The sequence below is a fragment of the Pavona decussata genome, unplaced genomic scaffold (genome assembly GCF_977016875.1).
Source record: "Pavona decussata unplaced genomic scaffold, jaPavDecu1.1 SCAFFOLD_39, whole genome shotgun sequence".
Classification (NCBI taxonomy): domain Eukaryota; kingdom Metazoa; phylum Cnidaria; class Anthozoa; order Scleractinia; family Agariciidae; genus Pavona; species Pavona decussata.
In genome coordinates, this window is record NW_028145461.1 from 1,656,015 (window position 1) to 1,679,151 (window position 23,137).

Below are 23,137 nucleotides of genomic sequence, written 5' to 3' on the forward strand. Positions count from 1 at the left end.
TTGAATGTCGAACGTGTGGTATATTTCCAGCCTGGTGAATGAATGAGAATGATGATTATTCAAGAAAGTGACGCAGGCATACTCGGAAAAAAGAAATCCGAGTGCTCCTATCAGGAGTCGAACCTAAGACCTTCCGATTACTCCTGATAGGAGCACTCGGATTTCTTTTTTCCGAGTATGCCTGCGTCACTTTCTTGAATAATCGTCATTCTCATTCATTCACCAGGCTGGAAATATACCATCACATTTCTCTCATATACCACACGTTCGACATTCAAATCCTAGCAGTATGCAGGATGTTTGTCCCATGAACCTAGTTTAATGACCTTAGCACCCACGAGTCTCCTGTAGCTCAGTGGTAGAGCATCCGAACTAGTAATCGGAAGGTCTTAGGTTCGACTCCTGATAGGAGCACTCGGATTTCTTTTTTCCGAGTATGCCTGCGTCACTTTCTTGAATAATCATCATTCTCATTCATTCACCAGGCTGGAAATATACCATCACATTTCTCTAATTTATATCTAATATATTTTCATCCTTAGGTGACAACCAGTTAGTTTTAAAACATACGGTGACATGGAATGTTGGTGATCAAGTCGTGCTTGCCTCTTCAAGCCGAAGTCCTGAAGAAAACGAAGAATTTAACATAACAAGCATGTCCAATGATGGTCGAACCCTGGGCATCTCTCCCTCGGTGAAATACCGACACATTGCTATTGTTCAAACCATCGCTGGAAGACGAATAGAAACGCGAGCCGAGGTTGGGCTTCTCACTCGGAATGTCGTTGTTGAAGGATCGGAAAACGACGAATGGTCTGAAGAGATCCCGGAATGTCCCGAGGATTTTGATCCAGGAATCTTTGCAGTTCAGACTTGTTTCCAAGGCCGGTATGGTAAGACAATGGCAAGCGAGCAGTTCGGGTCCCAAATTATGATCAATGCGAGAATGCAGAGCAAGGAACTGGTGACTGGTAGAATATCTTATGTCGAGGTCCGTAATGCGGGACAGGCGTTTGGATTGGGTAAGACTGGATTGACATATTTATCGTATACTTCGTGGATACTTTCAACTCATTGGAAGCAATGAATTGATAATTCATACACGGCAGTGAGGAAATGATATTTGACCACTTGCTGACTTAGAAACGGAACAGTCAATCCACCAAATAGTGCCGTTCAATTCGCAACAAACAGAAGTAAATTCAACAGTACAAGAGCTTTTCAGGGAGACAGGCCTCTGTCCAAGATAAGGAATGAGGAAATAGAGATTTCAAATTTTGGACCTACAGTTTCTGAGTTTTAGCTGGCCAGTTATAGTGGTAGTCTCCTTCGCTGCTGTCAGTTGGGCTCGTCACGAAACGCGCTCCTTCCCCCACCAACGGAGCGTGACGAGCCCAAACAAGATTATTATAATGGAGCTGTAAGAAAGTTTTCAAAAAGTTGCCAAATATTACTTCAAAAACTCATTAATAATTCAGAAGCCCATTGACTTATCAAATGGTCGATAAAACATCACGTGCAGTGGTTTTAAAAGCCGATAAAACCTCCTCCTTATCAGTATGCGGTGTTTAATGTTTTTCTCTTATACTAATTTCCAACGTTCACAAAAGCATCATTGTTATGAACAGTCTCTTGACACATGCTTTTCCAGGAATGTTTTTGAAGCCATTCAAAAAACTCGCAGCACGTGTTTTATCGGGTCTAAAACCACTCGGCTGCGCCTCGTGGTTTAAATCCCGTTGCACGTGTTTTAAACATTACTTAAAATTAGTGACATCACTGTTAAATGGTTATTACCTTTTTAGTGTCATCCACTCATGATTTTTTCCATCTTGTGCTAAATCATTCCCAGTCCGTTTGACACCGGCTTTAAAACGGGTAATAACGTTTTAAACAAAAATCATATATTGATAGTTTTGTTTTTTTAAAGGACGCTATCCAATCCATTTCCATATGAGTGGTGATGTTTCCGGATCATACGTTCGTGGTTGCGCAATCCATCACACTTTCAACCGTGCCGTTACAGTACATGGCGTGACTGGATTAGTGGTCGAACACAACGTTGCCTACCATGTAATGGGTCACGCATTCTTTATTGAGGACGGCATTGAGACTGGTAACACAATACAGTACAACTTGGGAGTGTTTGTTTGGACTTCAAGTACGCTTCTGATAACTGATGTCACACCAGCAACATTCTGGGTGACAAACCCCAACAACACGAGTAAGTAGAAAGGAAAGCTATATTTAGTAGTTTTGATAACAGTATGGGAAAAATAAACTGGCTTTTTTGCTTCAAGCGTGGCGTCAAAATTTTGCCAAGGACGAGCTTTCTTTTATTACGGACGGGATGGACATTTGCAATGGCCCTTTGAACGAAATAAAACAAACAAAAACCCGACAGTTTTGCAGTTGTTTTCACTGCAAACCTGAACCAAGTTCCAGTACATAGTTACCGGTATACTACCATGAAGCAGATTGTAAGCGACTTTAGCACTTCTTAGCTAGTTTTCATTATACTTTAAATTAGGACTAGTGAGTAGCACACAGCATCGAATTTTGTCAACTTGGTTTATTCTTCGACCGCTTTCGCCTGATCACGTAGACTTCATCAGCAAATATAATACCAACAATTTGTCGTTAAATCTTTAGTAAGTTCTTTGGTAAGAAGTTGAATACCTTTAGAACAGTTTATTTAAAACATATTCCCTATAATGGGGCATCTACTAAAACTACTGCCTCTCCAATAAAACCTGACATCTCCCATGTCAGTGTTATCCAAGTGGTACTCTGAGCGGACAGCCATTTCCAAAACTGACAAGTCTAACCTTTAGAACAGTGGCCATTTAGGGAGTGGCCATTTTTCATTGGCCATTTAGGAAGAAATCATCTTCAGAAAGTTTTCATAACTTTCTCTGGGTGTAAAGCATAATAAATGACAGTTGTTATTCAAGAGTCAACTTCACAAAATCATTTGAATTTGTTTTTTACTCGTTTTCAGTCCGTCATAATGCAGCAGCAGGTGGCAGTCATCATGGATACTGGTACAACCTACCCACACACCCTGGTGGTCCTTCGTTCACAACTTCCGTGTGTCCAAAGCACGCACCTTTGGGAGAATTTCAGAACAACTCAGCTCATTCATTTGGAAGGTAAACTTTTTTTTAGAGGTGGATGGTATCCCATTCCATGGCTGGATTTCCCCAAGTACCTTGTTCTAGGTTTTCCCTTCCGTTTTTCCTTCCCATATACAGCCGGATCAGGGGCCTAGGTACACTGGACAAAGACAATTACACTACCATTCCTGACTAGCGTGGCATAATTATACGCTTAGAGTCACTTATTTCACAAATGTAACTTTTCTTAAAGACCTGATTTCAACTCGTGGAACATAAACATAAGTGTCAGTTACAAAGAAATGTTTGGCCAGTGGGCAGTGGTAATCTGCTGCAATACTTTTTCTTCGTAAAATCGTGAAACTCTAATTTGCGACAGACCTCTACGAAATTTCTCATTTTCGCTGCTAATCTGGTTAGGGCGAATCTGTTCATAAACTCACTTTGTCATTCAATTTAGTGTTTAAAAAGCGTTACACAAGCCACGAATTGTGTTACACGAAGTGAAGTTTCTTGTCAAACGAAATGACAAGATGGAAGAGGCCATGCTTGAAACACGAACATACAGGGAGACATTCGACGTTGTAGCGACTTGGCCATTAGATGCCATGTGCTGAAAGGCCAAAACCAACCGATATGCAACAGACAAGCAATGATCTTTGTTCAAACTAATCGACTTCATTTATTAGGTACGGTGTGTGGATCTTCCAAGACTACTTTCCAAAGCGAGGAGGTGGTTGTGATTCCACAGTATCAGAACCAGCCAAGTTCTACACTTTGCTGGCCTACAACAACCTTAAAGGGTTCGAGCTTACTAATGGTGGCGCCATCCAAACAATCAACTTCACAGTCATCGACAACAAAGAAGCTGGGATCGAGTTTACTAAAGTACAGGCCCCTTGGGGTGTTAACGGACCCTTAGTGAAGGACTCTCTCGTGGTGGGGCACAGCGCTGTCAGTGGAAGCCCTTCTGCGTGTACCCAAGGAGGTCTCGTTGCTCCCCAGTCCTCCCGCCTTACCGTTTCGGGGACTACATTCGTGAACTTTGATACGCGTTCGTGCGCTGCTCTTCGCGCATGCTCATTCTGCAAGGACCGAGGAGGAGGTTTCAGCACAAGATTCGAGAAAATACAGTTTGTGAATTCACCAAATATGGCGGCCTTTAAATGGGAACATGAGGCGGTATTTGAGGACCTCGATGGATCGTTAACAGGTATAAGTGCTTTAACAATGTATTATTTTTTCAAGTTCGGTATATTTTGCTTCAGTAATTTGACGAACACTTTATACTGGCAACGAATGGAAAGAGAAACCGGAAGTGGCAGCTTAAGGGTATAACCTCAAAACTATTGGAAACGGAAGAATCAGAAGGTTTCGTTCGCATTCATTTGCTTTCGGAGCTGACGATCAAATGAAAACAAATTGTTAAGTTACTTCCCTTCTCTTGTAAAATTTCCTAAAACATGAATTTAATTAGTGATGGCATGGCGATGCAATATTCTTTAACTACTTTTTCCTTCATAGTCTCACCCAGTTATTATGAAGAGCACATTGCTTGATCGATGTTGTAAAATAAGGTCCTGAAATTTTAATAACACGGTGAGGACAGATTTTTCTTTCTCGTTTTTGCTTTCTTCTTGTATTATCGCCTCCTCTGTAACAAGATAAGAAGACAACGGAAACGACAAAGAGAAAGCTCTGTTCGAGAAGCAATGTCGTCAGTTATTTCCAAGATGTCTTATTTTGATTTAAATTATATGAAATGATTCATATATGAACTGCGGATGTAGATGAAGGTGAGAAGTGATCATCGCAGTGAATTTTTTCCAATTTATGCAATTGGAAATTAGAAGCCTGAAAAAAATTCAGCCTTCAACGGGATTCGAACCCGTGACCTCCGCGAACCCACAATTGACCTTGCTCCTAATGTGTGGCTTCATAGCTCAGTTGGTAGAGCATCGCACCGGTAACGCGGAGGTCACGGGTTCGAATCCCGTTGAAGGCTGAATTTTTTTCAGGCTTCTAATTTCCAATTGCATAAATTGGAAAAAATTCACTGCGATGATCACTTCTCACCTTCATGTCTTATTTTGTTAACAAGCAAAACCGCGTCACCAACAATAAATGAAAGCGGAAACTTTCTCTTATTAATAAGAATTAATTTTTATTGAGAGTGCCAAATCAGTCACTAATTGTTTCTTGTAATCAAACTGCAGGTATTCACGGCGGAGGAAGTATTCTCCCATCAAACGCCAATCTTTCTCCAAAACATTGTTCCCAGTCTCCAGCGGCAAGTGTAAGCTCAGTTCCCGGCAGCGTTTGCGACGCGACCATGCGTTTCCGCCGGCTGTCCTGGAACAACGCCCTTCCCACCTCCTTACAATACCGCAACGCTCTCCTCACCAATGATGCTGGTACTAGTAGCATTCCCTGGCGATCTATGAGGCTCACTCACAACGAGGGCTGGATGGCGACCTTGATTCTGGGACAAAACTACAACTTCAGTTTTGAGAATGCCCCACAACTCACCAACATTTCGTACAGGTAGGAATTCGGGAATAAACAGGGGTCCATTGTCCGGAGCGTACAACTGTTATATATTCCCGTCACGGTGTTTTTACCGGCCTATGTATTTTTAGATTGACGTTCTCACAAATCCAGTCTCTCATGGGAACCTTACCGACCATGCTTTGCATAATTCTCATGTGAATCGGACTTTAAATTTTCGCGGGAAAAGTATTCTCAGGCGTATCTAAAAATAGACTGATCTGTGAAAACGCCGTAGCAAAGGCTCTGTTTGAGAGCTGTAACCTCCATGTAATGGGCTCTTGGAATAAATCATTGTAGTACCTTCACGGTAATGACTTCCATTGTTCCTACTCATGAATTATTAATCAGGATGAGAAGGCGTGTAAAAGAATGTGTTAAAGCATTTTCAGAGGAAAGCGCTTTAACCAACTTTCACCTCCTGTAACTGCAGTATTATTTTATTGTATTTGTAGTGCGGTATTCTATGAATTTGATGACCAGGATTTTGTCTGGATGACCCATCCCATGAAACAGGTCCCGGATATGATTTCTACCACAGGCAAGTTCGTTAACATGTCCAGCGGTATACCGTCTCCAGAGAATGCGTCAAATGGTGACTGGTACTACAACAACGCAACCAAACAACTGACGTACCTCGTATCAGGAAAAGGAGGCGGAGGACTTGTGGACCGAAGCATTCAAATGACTGTGAGTATGTTGTTTTGTAGACTGTCATTGATGCCTGTTCTTTTTGGCTGTGCCTTCCTATTTGTTATTTACTCTTTCTTGGTAATTCAGTTAACATTTGTCTCGTTTGTTTATTTCGGAAAATTTTGTTTATTCACCTCGCTTTGCCTAAAGCCAGCAAATCTCTGTGCATTAATTCAATGCGTGTTTACGCCTTTCTACAGGTTTACCGTTGCTTTTTCAAGAACTGTATCAAGCCAATCCCACCCCCTCCCCCTAAGAAACGCCCCATCGAGCACCTTCGATGGTCAGACGCGGAGTCCTGGTACGGGACAGATCCCGGATATGGCGGTTACAACAAACAGCTGCCAAAGGATGGAGATGATGTCATCATCAAACAGGGTATGTGACGCAGAAAACTGGTTTGATGGCAATTGGTTGAAGCAATGCTAACATCAAATCAGTGTTTGTTGTTAGTGTAAGCTCTTCGATTCCCGAAGAAGAAATCGTGTTCCTATCAGCGGAACACTATTATTGTCAATGTTCATCAGAACGTTTTTGGACGCAGGAAAGAAGTCTTATTCAGGTTACAGACAAAATCTGTGTCTAACATTGTATAAGTCGGTCTTGATTTCTATTGTTTGTTTTTTGAGTTGATTACTAATTGGTTGATTGATTGATTGATTGATTGATTGATTGATTGATTGATTGATTGATTGATTGATTGATTGATTGATTGATTGGATGAGCTTGACTGACTAATATAACTGTATGACTCAGTGACAGAACGAGCAAAGAAATAGAATAACTGGCCGACTGGTTGATCGATTGATGAATTGATTGATTCATCAATTGATCATCGATTGGTGGGTTGCTCGTTCGGTCGGTTGGTTAATCGATTGGTTGATTGATTGATTGATTGATTGATTGATTGATTGATTGATTGACATTTTAGACTGGTGGATGGTAGCAGATACCAAACTTCCCTCTATGGGAAAGCTCTTCATATACGGCACACTAGAGCTGGAACCTCACATGGACTTTGTTCTCAGTGCAACGTATATCGTGGTTGGTCCTGAAGGCAGACTCATAGCTGGCTGGGAAGATAAACCAATGAAAGGCAACGTGCTCTTCATCCTGAACGGCGACTGGGATACCCCGGATATGCCTATCCAAGATGGTCCAAATGTCGGCTCTAAGGCCATTGGTGGGTAAAGGCAATGATTATTGTGTGTTTGGGTTAATTGGCGTTTTGAAAAGTTGCGTAGTGTTTTGAAAATTTTGATGATGAGCAACGAGACAAACTCTTGCCTGAAAACGACAGTTGGCGAGACCTTAAGCTTTTGAAGTGAAAAGCACATGTGAGTGGTTACAGTGCATTAGAGTTAACGACAGAAAGCTCAAACTTTCTATATTCAGTCTCGTTTAATCTCACCACAGCTGAATCGATCGAAAAAAAAAAAAACTGGTCATTTGGAAGTATATACTAAAGAAGAACGCACGCACTAATAAAAACGTTACTAAGTGTCGGTAGAAAGCATCGATGCTTCATACAGGGTACTTAATTAATTCCTGGTTGTCGAGTAAGCTTCTAAGAATATTTCCTTAAATTTCCTCCAATCTCCAACATATTCATTATATCAAGTTTGACTTACTTTGATTGTTTAAATCAGCCGTCTTCGGGAGTCTGGATATTCATGGCGTAAACAGATCGGTGTACTGGACACGACTGAGAAACACTGCTGACCCTGGAAGTAGCGTCCTTTATTTGGAAGACGCGGTGGACTGGAGGCCTGGGGAGGAGATTGTTATTGGGCCAACCTCGTTTGAGCCTTATGACACTGAAGTCCTGACAATAGGTAAGCTTGCCACTGACTAAGTAAAAATGTGGGAGAGGCTTGTGGCATACTGATAGGTTAAGCATTATACGCAATAGGGACTGGTAATGTTAATAGGCTCCTTATACGTTTATACCTCCAGTGTCAAAAGGAATTCGCGTTTAGTCTGGTTTTGCATTTCTTCACTCCGGGATTGGTTGGCAAAACTCGCGCCACTTTCTCAACCAATGAAAAGCAAAACCTCGCGTGTGTTTTCCCGCGCATGTATTTGCTTCGGATATTGATTGATTTATTGTACTGTTTACATCCGCCGTAATTGGCCAGAGTAATAACTCTGGCTTTGATTTTACGACAATCAATTGAAAACCGCTCTGTCAGAATGTTATTGGCGCTATACAAATTTGTTACTATTATGCGCAGTGAATAATACTCCTTTGAGGGTAAATTTCAAGGGACTCAAGGGATTCTGAAAGGAAAGATTCGTGCCGCTGAAAGAGGTAAATTCACTCCTTTTTTTTTTTTACCTGTAGTGAGTATTGATCCCGATAGAAGAACCCTTCGACTGAATAGAACTCTGAAGAACAGACACTTAGCCGAGTCACACAGCACGGGAAACTGGAACTACACTTTAGCAGCTGAGGTGGGCCTGCTGACCAGGAATATTGTAATCGAGGGCGCGGATGACGAAGATCAAGTACTAGACAAACAGTCATTTGGTTGCCGCGTGCTGATTGGCTCATTTGGTGGCAGCAGTGCATTAAACCGGCGGGTGCGTGTGGAGAATGTAGAGTTTCGTCATTGTGGTCAGGAAGGCTGGTCTGACGAATACGATCCAAGGTGCGGTAATGAGCTGAATCTTGTGCGTTTACCTACCCTCCAATGAGATGCCTTGATACCACTTCCCTTGACTTTGGGATTTATTGTCCAAAGTTATAGAACAAGACCTTGTAAGAATTTGAAACCTCCGCTTTCGAATCAACATCGGACTATTCATTTCGTTGCACTTGATTTTTTCGTTGACGATTTCTTCATGCCGCGAGAAAAGTAGAACCGTTATCAGTTATCAGGCATAGAATTGGTCTTGATGCACAAAACTACTCACAGAATTTTTTCCTCGCCGGTGTGTCATCTTGTTCAAGACAGCTTACACATTCTGCCAAGTATTATTTGGCTCTTTTGTTAACTCTGAAAAGTAAAACGCTATTCTTATGTTCTTTTTTTCTGGTAGGTATTCGTTGGCTCTCTTGGATGTTGGTTACCTGAAGTCATCTTACATCCGGGGTAATTCGTTCCATGACGGATTCAACACTGCTCTTGGTGTATTTGGAACAAACGGGTTGACTATTACCGATAATGTCGTTCACCACACAGTAGGCTCGGCCGTGAGAGTCTGGGGCAGAAATAACAAGGTTCTGCATAACCTTGCTGTGTTGAGCGTTTCGCCAGGTATTCCATATCTTGTTCTTCGAAATTTTGGGGGGTTTAAAAATCCCTTTGCCTCAGATTATGGTAATGAATGCTACACAAAGGAATATAAAAATCAAACTGGTTTGAAAAATTTTAAACCACAACACATATATTGATTGCTTTCACTCAGTTATTATGACTTCCTTTTAAGGAGGGTGCCTCCAAATAAAGGAGTGTTTTTGCGCAGTTTATGGCTATACGGAGAAAGATCTTACCAAGGGCTATTAAAATCCAAAAACAAAATTGGGAGCAACCGTGCATTTTTCAGAGAGAGTTAAGCAGCACTAAATAATTCTAAAAAGCTTTAAAATACAGAACAGAAATACATAAAAAAAAAGTTTCTCGGACCACACCAAGATGTGTAGAAGGTATGCACAGTGGCAGAAGGAGCCACTGTCCTTGACTATCGGCTAACATGAGTAGTATAAGAGGGGCGGTATAGGTCGTAGCCAATCAGAGAGCAGGATGGATACCGTGTGATTACAATGAACCAACCAGGAGCCAGTATTTTGCAGTATTTTGAGCCAGTGTTTTTCGGTTCATTGTAATCACGTGGTATCCATCCTGCTCTCTGATTGGCTACGACCTATACCGCCCTTCTTGTACTATAAAATCTATCTAAACGCACATCTACAAAGCTTTAAGGTTACCCTGTACCTTCAGAGGTGTCTCGCGTCCAAGCGATGTAGCGCATCCGGTTTAAACTGTAGATACCTGAACCCTCTTATCAAATTGAAGCTTATAGAACTGGCTATCCAACTAAACCAAGCATTTTGAAATAAAATGAATTGCCGAATTTTTAGCGCTGTTTTCTCGAATAAATTTTTTTCACTTGGAGGAGCCACTTCAAAGAGCTTAAACTCAAAAGGCATTTGTTCCTTTGCCTTCAAATTTGGACAGTTGGTAGTTTAACATATAAACAACAAAAACGTGTCTGCGAATTTTTTCTTTCGAAATATTTTTTCTCCGAGAGCGATTTTTGAACGATTACTCCACATTTTTTTCATCCTATTTCGAAAATGCTCTATAACTTTTCACTGCGATTGAATATGGCAAAACGCAGACACGTTTTTTTAGCGCTTTGGGTCCGGAAACTGAGGAGCAAATTAAATTAGCAAAAAAAAAAATTCACTTTTACTCTTAGCTTTAAAAAGGTGATTCGGATGCTGGCAATTAAAAGTCGTGAAAAATTCGACAATTCATTTTATTTCAAAATTCTTGGTATGGTTTGATAGTCAGCTCTATAAGCTTTAATTTGATATAGGGGTTTAGGTATCTACAGTTTAAACTGGACGCGCTACATCGCTTAAACGCGAGATACCTCTGAAGGTATCGGGTAACCTTAAGCGTGGTAAGCATAAGGGTCACTTAAACTGTAAATCCATCTGTTTTAACCCCCTTAAATTGTTTGTGTCCTTTCGGTGAGCAAATTACAATACTATATATTATGTGACTATTTTGGCTCCTCTAAATTAGGGCGAGCTATTTCTAATTGTAGTCTGAAGTGCACCCTAGGGCTAAATTTAGTTCCATGGCGGGCTGTAACGGTTATTGATTGGGTTATTTCACCCCAAATTTGGACCAAAATGGCTTTTATAAAGGGTTGAATTCTGCTCTAGGGCATCAGGGCCACAACGGCGCTTTGAAGTAAAACAGATCTTTTCAATTTACAATGTACAAACGGTTCCTGCCCCTTTTCGTATTCGTCTATTCAGATCTCGTGAACACTCTGTGCACATCAGTCGCTTGATAAGTTACCCGTTTAATTTCTCGGTTGAAGTAATATATATAAGGCGATGAAGAATCAGTCAAAGTTAAATAACTTGTGAATATACAATTACTTTCCAGCAACCTACAAAGGGAGGCACGAGGATCAGAATCAGCTTTGGCATGCCTCCTTTGACATCAGGAAGGCGTCGCGGATTACCCTACGAAACAACGCCGCGTCTGGAAGCGAAAGGATTGGGTTCCACATCCGGGGAGAAAGCTGCTATCAGGATAACCCCGAGCAGCGCTGGGAGGGTAACACCGCCCACGCCACCCTGCACGGGATTCACATTGGCTATGGTGACGGGTTTCCAGGCTGTTTGAAGATTGCAAATTTTCTGACTTGGAAAAACTGGGATTATGGCGTGTTTGGTTATCCATCCTCTCGCGTAATTCTTCAAGATTCTGTTGTGGCTGATAGTAACATAGGTAACTACTGGAGCTATTTTAATTTTCTTGCATAATTTTAAAGTCTTTCACTGCATGCACCTGGTAATCAAAAATAACTTCATGTCCAATCGTTGCCATGTTTTCTGTGTAACTAGGTGAGTGCCTTTGTGGTTTGCATGTCGGACTTTTAGAGAAAAAAAAAATACGGTTTGTGTCTGGTATCCGCACCAAATAAAAACATAAAATAAAATAAATCGTTTTATTTAAATGTCAATGTATTTAGCGCAGAGCACTTATTAGGGCCGGACGCGCTCCAGTTCGAATTGGAATTTCAAAATGTTGGTCTTTAAGGAAAAGGAAATACCGGAACACCGGAGAAAAATCTCTCAGAGCAAGGACGAGAACCAACGACATTACTAGTTTTCCTTAAGCTTTATCGCCGAGAGGTGATTTTAAACAAACATGATTGTTCTCTTTTCCAGGAATCCTTATTAACGTCTGGGCTCCTCCCTCTCTCTCGCACGCTACCGCTGACAAGTTTGTTCGTCTTGATCGAGTCCTTATAGTCGGCACCAGTCCTAGTTTTGACTGCGTCAGCGACTCGGTTGTGCCACGAAACTCTGACATCACTCGACCTGTGCGTGCTCCGCGTTACAGAGGAGGCGGTAGTACTGGATTCATGCTCTCAACGTTTTCTTCGTCAATCGGCCTTGCCCCTGAAAAACCCTGGCATTTAATCATTACTTATCCTGCTATACGAGGAGTGGTGAAACTCAACAATGTTGAATTTGCGCATTTCGGAACAAAATGCGGGAAGAACAGTGTTGCGATTACAACTAACCCCGGCTCCCCTGATGTATTTCACCCGGTTTTTGCCCAGGGCATCTCCTTGTACAATGTTGACAGCGATAAAGTATTCTACATACCGCCATCAAATATCGGCTGGATAAACCCCAGTGATTGCATCGATATGGATTGTGATGGCGCCAAGCACGTTTTAATCAAGGATTTAGACGGAAGTCTCACAGGAGTTTCCGGCGGAGGTGTGATTGCCAAGGCTGAGTATGAATGGAATGGAGACCCTCGCAGAGGACTAGGTAAGAGTTTTCATGCGGCACTATAAATCTCTCTTGCAGGTCATGTGGTCATTAGACTTGGGTCCTTAGGGGTTAACTTGATAGTGACTATACTGGTTCTACTCAGTTGGCAATAAAGGTCTGATTTTTCAACTTATAAAACAATATGATCGCTTTGAAGAGATTGTCACAAATACTCTGTTTGACTGACTGATTCAAACGGGATTTCATAAAGATGGTTGCTTTTAAAAGACATACAGTAAATACAGTGATAAATACGATGTTTGGTGGAGGACTGAGTCAGATTTTGTAGAGCTGTTCGCCTTCAAGAGATTCTAAATGCACTGTTTGATTAAGAACTGATTCAAACGGATTCATGATCGCTGAAGGAAGATGGGAGCGATTCATTTGGATTGTGATTATGCATATTTGTGCATGCCCCAATTTCACAAAAAGTAGAACTTACATTGCCTGAAAACGTTGTTTTTTGCAGGGGATTACCGCATACCAAGACCCATGATGACGTCACTGGACGGATCACGACTAAACACCTCTGTGATTGTACCGCATCATGGGATTGTGCGAGGCACGCGTGCGCAGAAGTTTTGCTCGTGGAATGCCGCGTGGAATGCATACAAGTGCTCTAGTCTGGGTATGAAGTCAAAACTAAGCATTTAACACTGTTGGCTGTTGGATTAGCAATTTAGTGTCTGCAATATTTGCAAGATGCGAAAGCTGATCAAAATGTCTGAGATAATTAAGTCATATAGCAAGAGAGTGCTGATCAGTAGCTATGTACAGGTGGAGGATGTTTATGTGGTTTTTGAAAGAAATTCTGTCTCAGTTGAATACCCTGGCGATAGGACCAAAACTTTATTTGCCAATCTCCATCGCGATTTCAGTTCCTCTCCGCAACTGCGAGACACTCGTAAAGAGAGTAAAAGCAAACGCGTTTTTGATCGTAGATTTTGCTTTGATACTTCCACGCTAAGGCTAAACTTAAACAGCTTGAAACCAGCATATCACTGCAGGCAAACAATGCGAAACATACTGAAACTATAGACTAAAACAATATATGTTAGAGTCATGACAGAACATTACTGCGTAATATTTTCGAAATCGTTAAGTTAAAAGTTCAAGAGTATTTAAGGTAAAACGAAGTCAAACGCTAAGCTACCTAAAAGGCCATAAAACGCAATATTTAATGATCAGATTTTTCTCTTGTCGACGTAGACTACAATATGCTTGTTATCGAGAGTTTGGACGCTGACACAGAACTTCGCAGGCTCTCCCCAGTTGCGGTATCAGCCAATGGTTATACAGATCTGTTGAACGGACCAATGGACCATGGATGCTGCTTTGGGTACGCGTGTATGGAGCGAATTTCAACATTCTACTCTGTAGTGGCAGCGGAAAACAACTATACCATTTATTTCACAGGTAAACCTAATTCCTTGGTTCTCGTAAAATCTGTAACCTAAGGAACTTGTTGAAACACTCGAATTCACAGTTAAAGCGGTGAAAATCTGGCAAACGTTAAATGGCGTGAGCGTCTAAACCTATTACTAAATTACCTGTTCTACGACACTGAGTTCCGATTCACACTAACGGGTGCATTTTCAGATGCTTTTAGCCAAACTAAGACTTTCGATATGTTCATGAAGCTTTTTTATAGAGCGAGATCACTCGAAAACGTTATTCTCCAACGATGAGACTTTACTTAGCGCATCTTTTTTTCGAAATGCACCTTTTTACTGTGGAAAACTGTTATTTTGATTGCTTGTGAATGACAGGCGACAATAGGTCATTCTGAGTTGACCCTCATTATGAAAGCGAGACTAAGTGCAACGCTTTTCATGTGAAAATTAGTTTTGTCTGTATATGAATAAAAAACCATTTTCATAATAAAAACTTTGCACTTAGCCTAGCTTTCATAATGAGGTTCAAAGCAACTCGGAAATGACTTATTACTAGTACAGTGTCCGTTAAAAACGATTTTAATGAACACTGGAGTGAAAGTGATAAAAATTGTTTGTATGAAAGAGAATGTTTTGGTACATTTTTGTTTTCAAACTTGAACGGAGACTTATAAATTAGCTTTCGTGCGAAGTGGGATACAGCTCCGTTTCGCATAATTTTGTTATCCCTATAACTGCATTGTGTATGGTTTTCATTTTTTCAGGCACAAACCCTCAAGAACTTCGTCTGACGCTACTAAACGCCGACAGCTCTCAAGCTGTTCGAGTCGCCATCTGGTACTCTACACCTCAGCGGTTAGATGTGTATCGCGCAGGCGTGTACATGTACCCAACTAATGCTAAACTCGACCAACAAAACTTTAGCTACAAAAAGAAGGATCCCAATCTCCCGGATGATCAGTTTGAGCCGACGCTAAGCAGTATCAGTGGAGCTAACTACTATGAGCGGAAAAGCCAGCTACTTTATGTAGTTGTTAAAGGAAGTGTCGCTGTGGACATAAGAACTGCTCCAGTTATTCAAGTGAAGTTAGGTAAGAGAGGTCAACTTATGTTAAGGAGTTTTATGATGTAAATAGGTTTTACGTTTTACGTACACGGCCACAGCAGCTCTTTAAGCTGGATTTCGTATCCAATCCACCGTGTATGAATAATAAATACTATTGATTTTTCTACTCACTGATTGAGAATTTTTGCGATATGAAAAAAACTACAACTCTTCTCAGGACGAAATTTTAGAGCTTTCTCGTTATTCTTGAAATGAGACAGTATTGTTGAGTTAATGGTTATTTTTATTCTCATCACCTGCGTGTTTGACAAGTTATTGTTATTGTGACGAGAAAAAAGATTTTGGTCACTAGAATTTCCACGACCTGGCTTACAGAGCCGCTTTAAAGCAAGTCCAGACATTGTGTCGATTTTGTATGGAGAAGTTAGAGTGAGTGCTAACCCTAGAATTTTCAATTAGTTATTTTCGCTAAGTTTCCAAAATTTCAACTGTCCTTCGCGGATAGCTTAATGAAACCTTTTTGTCTTCTAATGCGTTGTGTCATGGTCAGCGGTTGATTAACAAAGGGATGTCATGAGTTATGCTGAGAAGAAATCTAAGTGTTTCTGGTTTTCTAATGCAATTTTAGTGTTCTTTCATGAAAAATCATGCAAAAAGCTAAGCTGACGAATTTTACTTCTGACGAAGTATATTTAACGTGACAAGTTTTCACAGTCTACCGATAGTTTAACTTAGGTTTTTTTAACTAATAGATAAGGGGGTTAGTTTCTAAACAAACTGTGGTGCTGCGTCGGTGGGGAGTGAAAACGAATGTTTGATTTTATCAACAGGGTTGATAACTGAAGGTAAATTGGCCACCGTAAAGAGATTTAAGGGCTGACGTTTCGAGAGTCAGCACTCGAATCTCTTTATGGTGGCCAAATGCCCTTATCACCTCTGTTGACAAAACCGAACATTTTTTTCTAACTAGTTTGTTACCTTCTTTCAGGAAACAAACCTGTCCATGTTAATGACTTCTTTGAAAAGAATTTAATCCAGAATCTGGCTTCGTTACTCAACATTGACGAGTCGCGCATTCGGGTAGTTGAGATCGTAAATGCTGCCGGAAATTCTCGAAGGCGACGAAGAGATTCCGACGATAAAAAGATGACTATTACGATCGAAATCGGCGACCCGCCGCTACCACACATTCCCTATAAACCAGAGGAAAAATATACTCCTGGCAATTTGAGGTGAGTGGAGTGCCCCAATAACCGTGGTGAAAACTCAACTTCCCTTCTTTTTTTTTTTTTAATGTGCGTAATTAAATCTCGCTACCATTGAAGTAAACAAGTTGTAACGCTCGTTGAAGCATCTCATCCCAAGTCCCTCTCCTTCACTGCGCTCGCCATCTTTCGTTTCAGTTCTTGTAAACTTCCACGCGTGATTGAAATTCGTACGCACTCACTTTCCGTGAAGTTATCATCACAGTTTAGTCTTGTTACTGGCGCGAACAACATTCCAGTGTTATACAGACCACATCCCCTTGTATTGGTGTTCTCAAATGTAAAAGCTAGTAACTCTTCCTTTGAGCTTTGGTAAAAGTAATGAGCAACCAAAACACAATCGCAACCAAACATAGACGTAAGGAATTGCTGACAGTCCTGTAAACTACTTGATAATATCAGGCTGTTATGGGCTGCTAACTTGCATAAGTTCTAAATCTGTATATTTACTGTAAATGCAGAACTAACAATTCTTCTTTTTTGAATATTTCATTACAGTTCCACCACGCCTCCGCCAGTAACCATGACAACTACAGCGTCGCCGACCCAGACCCCTGATGATCAGTACAGTGCTCTTCAGTCCTTAGCGACCAAAACTGTCGAGGCAGCACAGACAGGTCGTATGGCGTCATTAGTTAATCTTGAAATTCTATCGATTGAGGTGACGGATCCCGAACCTCCACGAAAACTACCGAAAGGGTGGAAACGAGCGACGCCCGAAGATGGTAAGTATACTCCTGCGTATGCCGTTTTGATATCAAAATCAGGTTGTAAAATAAAGCTATCGAAGCACAAGCTTTTATAACTTTCTATGAAGAATTTAGCTCTTTCGAATTCACTCAAAAGTAGGAGAGAATTTCCAGTGTTACTGTATAAAAACTCAGAAAACATGTTTCAAAACTACTTTAGAAAAGAAATCCATTGAAGATCGTTATGATATTGCTTTCTCAAACTCATTAACAATTCACCAAGAGTAGACAAAGAAAATCACTACTGTAACCATGGTTTGGATACGTGTTCCTAATTACCATAACATTTTGCCAACTTCAGCCTTGAATTTCTCCAAAAATTTTTGATCATTTGAGAAGCCATATCAAACACTCGAAAGTGTGTTTCATCAGATATCCAACCACCTCGATGTCGTTTAAAAAACTCGGCTGCCCCTCGTTTTTTTCAACGTACTTCTCAGTGTTTTGATATCTGATGAAACACGCTTTCTAGTGTTTGATATATTACTAACAACAGTTTTGGCACTATTCATGAAATTTGCTGATCAGCAACTATTGAACCGTGAGTTGAATATCCAAACAGGAAATGTCCAGTTTGTCGTTGACTTAAGTCGCTGTAGGCTCACCTTTTCGAGTCCCGGCCAAGGCAAAGGGAACTTTTAGCTCAACGTATTCACAATAAGTACATTGCCGTTGTGTACTATATGTCAGAAACATGGTTTCACTTTAAACCATAACCTTTGGTACCCCCGCCAAATGTGCGGGGAGATTCGTGGTAGGCTTGATTTTAAGAAGAATGTTTTAGCTTAGCCAGGCTTAGTAATGCGTCGCTTTCTCTTCAGCTGGATCAAAGAATGGGACATGGCGGTTTGACCAGGTAGAGGCGATGAAAGAAGGCAACAAATCTAACCCGGTTCACGATTACCTCGTTCCTGTGAGGCTGATTTCAGTGCAGGAGCCGTACGGAGCCAATGAAACTGTACCTTTCCTGGTGCAACCGAAGCTTGTCATGGTAGATAAACTCAACCGCACAGTCAGCACGCTGGGTCATGGTTACCAGGGGCAGTGGTAGGTAGTAGTGGTTGCTGAGTTCTTTACGCGTTTTCTTGTTGAAAGTAGACGTAGACGGCGTCGCCTATTAACTGTAGTTGTGCGTACTTATGATGACCTGCGATGACTAGCTTTCTTTCATTTTGATCAACCTTACGTTCGACCGTAAGTCGAAGAATATCTTTTGGCCATGTTTTAACATTGTCCAACGTACATCTCTATTGCAATAGATGGTATTAACTAGCTTGCGCACGAGGCTTAAGCTGAGGAATATATTCCCCGTAAGAGCGTCCATTCTGAGCTAGATCCAGTCCGATACCGATGATACGAATATTGCTTATTACACATTAACATTCTGCAAACCTTGGCATCGATCGAATAGTCCGACTTGGATCCCCATTGTAATATTACACATTAACATTTCACGATGATTTAAACAAACCATTTGTTTTCCTTACACGCACTCTAACGAACGGAATGTTATTCGCCTGTTTTACAGGTATATAACTGCATTTATCAAGAATGGCACAGGAGACCCAGACGCGTTATTAGGAGGAAATACCACAGTATCCTTCATTGATGGCTGGGCAAACTTCACAAATCTAAACATCAGCCACAACGGCACCGATTACGTACTGGAATACAAAATCACCTTTCCCTCGGAGGGGAACTTTACAGCCTTGTCACAGCCATTTGAAGTCAAGGAAAGAATCCTGTACTTTACACTTGTCAGTCACCCACTTGATGCCAATGAAACAGTTCCATTTGGTCAGCAGCCATTGGTAGAGGTCCATGACGCGGCTAACGGGGAACTGGTGACGAATACTGGTTGGAAAGGACGGAAGTGGGTTTGTAAAGCGTCGTTGGTGAATCCTCAAAGTTATAAAGGTAATGGAATAAAAATAACGAGGCCTTGACTTTTGTGAATAACTTGTGCCGGATACATCTTCCAGCATTGACCACAGCAACATACAGATAGTATAAATACTGGATTAGGTTTAATAGACCCTTATCACTCGGCGGCCATGTTGAGTCTCGGGGGAATAAAAAGCTTTCTTTTCGCACGGCAAGCCTCGGCTAGAAGCGAATTCAGTGCGGGGCTTGCCGTCTAAAAACAAAGCTTTTTATTCCCCTGAGACGCAGCATAATACATTGCCGCCTTGTGATAAAGGTCTTTAGGCCATTTCGAGTTGCTGTGTACCTCGTTATGAAAACGAGGCTAAGTGCAAAGTTTTTATTATGAAAATTAGTTTACATTCAAATGCAAACAAAACTTATTTTCATATGAAAAACTTTGCACTTAGCTTCGCTTTCATAGTGAGGTTCACAGCAACTCGGAAGTGGCCTATTCAGCCACACTTGAGACTTCATCTGCACACTTAATCGCTCGAAGAACATTGAATAACATAACAAAGAGTATGACAGGAAAACACTGCTCTTTATCAATGGCTTTTGTTTGAATGTTCGAAGGTTGGACCAAGTTACACCCCATAACAAACAACATCGCGTGACGCTACTGCTCAATTTACTTTCGCTTCAAATATCATCATTTGTTTCATTCACAAACTCGAAAGGTTACATGTCAAAGTTCCAGTCTACCAGGAGTAAAGGAAAATATGATGTATGATATTTTCTTCTCTCACATTAACAGGAAAGCTTAATGGGTCCACCAGTGTAGAGTTTACAGCCGGTGTTGCTTCTTTCACTGATCTCTCAATTGATCATGAGGACAAAAACTACGTTCTGAACATCGAAGCATTCACCATTCCACCATGTAGGTACCAGTACTCTCAAAACGCTGATCCATTTGACGTGAAGGAGAGGATCCTGGCGTTGCTTATCACTCAACAGCCAGGTAAGCTGGCAGCTAGGGTAGCAAGTGTTTCTAGCTTATCAGTAAAGGCAACTACACACCGCAAACACAAAGAGGAAACGCCTCCACAAACAGAACTAAATTGTTGCTTAAATTCAAGTTTGACGGCGTTTCTTTCCATAACCTTTTGTCGCCTTCTCTTATACTCAGGTCACGGAGACAAGTTCCGTCTTCAAGAATAGTTAACCACTTCAGCGTTCTTCTTGAGTTACCGCCATACAGGCTTTCGTTTGCCGAGTGTTCTTTTCCTTGTATGTATGTATGGCAACGAAGAAATGTCACAATGTAACATATTTCAGAGTTAATACCTTCAATAAACTGTAAGCACTTCCGCCATTTCATACAGTATTCATTAAGTAAAACCAATTTGTGCCGTGCAATGGACTTAAAACACGTGAAGATTGCAAGAAATTTGACGTTTGAAAGTGAACAACCTTGGTTAGAAATTGTTTCACCCACATGAAATCGAAGTTTCACAACAATAAGATCGTTTAAAACTGAAAAGACTAGAGACTACATAGTTTTTTTTTCCCAGCGTGTTGCAGCAACCTTTTAGAAGAGGCTTGAACTTATTTATACCATGATGAGTGCGAATTTTTTTCAGAACTGAAAACCTTAACCTGTTGTACCGGAATAGACATAAAGACTGAATCGGGGGGGGGGGGGGGGGGGGGGGGTTGAGAGGCCATGAGCACTGTAATGACCACAAGCTGAGCAACTAGGCCTGATTTAATTTATTTTCATTCAAACATTTGGGTGGGAAAATTCGAAATTTTTAATTGTTTAACTGGATCTTAAGGAAGATGTTCTAGCTATAAATGTATCTCAAGAGTAGACCAAGAAAGACTCGATTACAACAGTATCACCATTCGTAGAACTTCGCAAACGTAGTTACTCCTTTGTTTGAAGTTTTTCCACCAGATTGGCTTTCCTGGGGAAGGTCATGAAAACATTGTCCCATAGAACAACCTATTCTCCATCATGACTTTGGAAACTACTTTTTGCCATTTTTAAACACTTTTTTAGTGGTCTGTGCCCAAGTTGTTGGGTTCGTGTACATGTTTTCATTCTCACTTGTCCTCCCTAACGTCCTCCAGGCGACTGTAATGACACTGTTTCCTGTGGTTCCCAACCAATCCTCGAAATCCGTGATACTGCCACAAACACACTGGCAGGGAACCTGGGATGGCGCGGCCGAACTTGGACGATACAAGCTACCATGGAACAGGGAGCTGGGAATGATGTGATATTAGGTACGACTCGATTCCAGATTCCGCGCTCAGGGCGCACCGAGTTTCGCAATATAAGCTTTTACGACGTGGCGTCTGGCTATCGCATGAAATTCGAAGTAACGGTTACTCCTCGCTCACAAACCTACTCAGGAATGATCGCCATCTCCAGCATGTTCAGTGTAAACCCGCGACAGTTTTATCTGGAAGTCGTTACTCAAGTAGCCAATGCAAATCAATCCGTGATATTTGGCACACAGCCAGTGGTGGAAGTTCGTGATTTGGGGACAGGAAAGAGAGCCACGCCCCTGAAGACCCCCTGGCAGATTGCAGTGACATTGTATTCTAATCCAAAGGCAGGACAGTCATTCCTTAATGGGACATTCAATGTCTCAGTTGTGAACGAGCGAGCTGCATTTAAAGATCTTCTTGTAACTGTGTATGGGCGCGGGTATGTGTTGATGTTTGAGTCAAACTACAGACACAGTGTGTTGTCAGCGCCTTTTGAGGTGAGTGACTTTTTATTTTTATTTATTTTATTTTTTTATTTTATTTTATTACTTATTTTATTTTTTTTTTTGAGGTGAGTGACTGCAGTTTTAGATTAACAGATTAATTAACAAATAGATTCCATTTTGCCGTGCGTCCGTACTCTGATAAAGCACAGATGACGTCAAAACGTGGTGAGAACAAAGAAGTACGCTACGAGCCGCAGGCGAGTAGCGTGACTGATGTTCTCACCACGTTTTGACGTCCTCTGTGCGTTATCAGAGTACAGACCCACGGCAGAATGGAATCTATCTGTTTTATACAATAACCAAGACATTTCAACACATTTCGTAAGCGAGCATCGCGTTGCCTGAGCTGAGTCAAAAACTTTCCAGCAAACTCGTTTTAGACTACTACAGTAAACACACATGCAATTGTGATCTTCTAAATTAGAGTATAATCCGAAAGAATTTCACTAACAATATTTTCAAAACTAACCTTTATTCCAGAAGGAAATCCTGACCCCAAAATATTACATGCATGTAAGTCGCTTCACTGCGATTTTTAATCGATTACTCGCCATTACCGGATTTCTATCGGCGACATATTTCGACAAATATTTACTTCCTTTTCACGTCACAGCAAAGTTCTAGCTTTTTTGTCCTCGTTAAGATCACTCTCAACGGTCTTTGCCCAATTTTTTTATTGGGTAGTTTTCCTTTCCTGCGAAAATTTGCCTTTGTTTGTACGCTACTCGCAAAAACAGTTTGCAAAACTTTGTTGACCAGTCACTCTGGCTGGACTCTAGACTCTGATCACGTGCGCCGCTCACACCACTCGATGACGTCAATTGTGCGTCTATACTCTAATCACAAACTCCTCTAGACCAATCAAAACGCGAGTTTTACACAGTTCATTGTATAATGGCATTATAAATGGACGTTTTACTAATCAAGTGTAGCTCAGTAATTGAATAGACTATATTCGTAGTATTGAACTAGATCTACCTTGCAAGGAAGGCGCTTGCGGGGGATATATATTGAAAAATATTTGCTTGTGAAAAGTTTCCCTCGCTTAAGCCTCGTGTGTAAGCTAGTTTCGATTAATACCGAGAACACGAATATGGTCTATTAAGAGTCATATCTGAAG

The 23,137-nt window shown here is 41.2% G+C and overlaps 1 protein-coding gene across 3 annotated transcripts in view; it reads left to right on the forward strand.

Annotated features, from left to right (window-relative positions):
• The window catches only part of LOC146483406 (fibrocystin-L-like), a 70,642-nt gene that overhangs the window by 32,075 nt on the left and 15,430 nt on the right, over positions 1-23,137 (forward strand). For all 3 annotated transcript variants that reach the window (XM_085106153.1, XM_085106152.1, XM_085106151.1), the window contains 22 exons: positions 543-1,022; positions 1,931-2,224; positions 3,002-3,152; positions 3,806-4,329; positions 5,333-5,660; positions 6,119-6,353; positions 6,557-6,734; positions 7,288-7,539; positions 8,006-8,191; positions 8,701-9,007; positions 9,399-9,616; positions 11,486-11,833; positions 12,277-12,891; positions 13,364-13,522; positions 14,104-14,310; positions 15,053-15,379; positions 16,343-16,586; positions 17,118-17,344; positions 18,190-18,415; positions 18,897-19,285; positions 20,049-20,252; positions 21,368-22,008. In XM_085106153.1, coding sequence (XP_084962279.1) covers positions 543-1,022; positions 1,931-2,224; positions 3,002-3,152; positions 3,806-4,329; positions 5,333-5,660; positions 6,119-6,353; positions 6,557-6,734; positions 7,288-7,539; positions 8,006-8,191; positions 8,701-9,007; positions 9,399-9,616; positions 11,486-11,833; positions 12,277-12,891; positions 13,364-13,522; positions 14,104-14,310; positions 15,053-15,379; positions 16,343-16,586; positions 17,118-17,344; positions 18,190-18,415; positions 18,897-19,285; positions 20,049-20,252; positions 21,368-22,008 — 6,740 coding nt within the window. The remainder of the gene's footprint in view (positions 1-542; positions 1,023-1,930; positions 2,225-3,001; positions 3,153-3,805; positions 4,330-5,332; positions 5,661-6,118; positions 6,354-6,556; positions 6,735-7,287; positions 7,540-8,005; positions 8,192-8,700; positions 9,008-9,398; positions 9,617-11,485; positions 11,834-12,276; positions 12,892-13,363; positions 13,523-14,103; positions 14,311-15,052; positions 15,380-16,342; positions 16,587-17,117; positions 17,345-18,189; positions 18,416-18,896; positions 19,286-20,048; positions 20,253-21,367; positions 22,009-23,137) is intronic.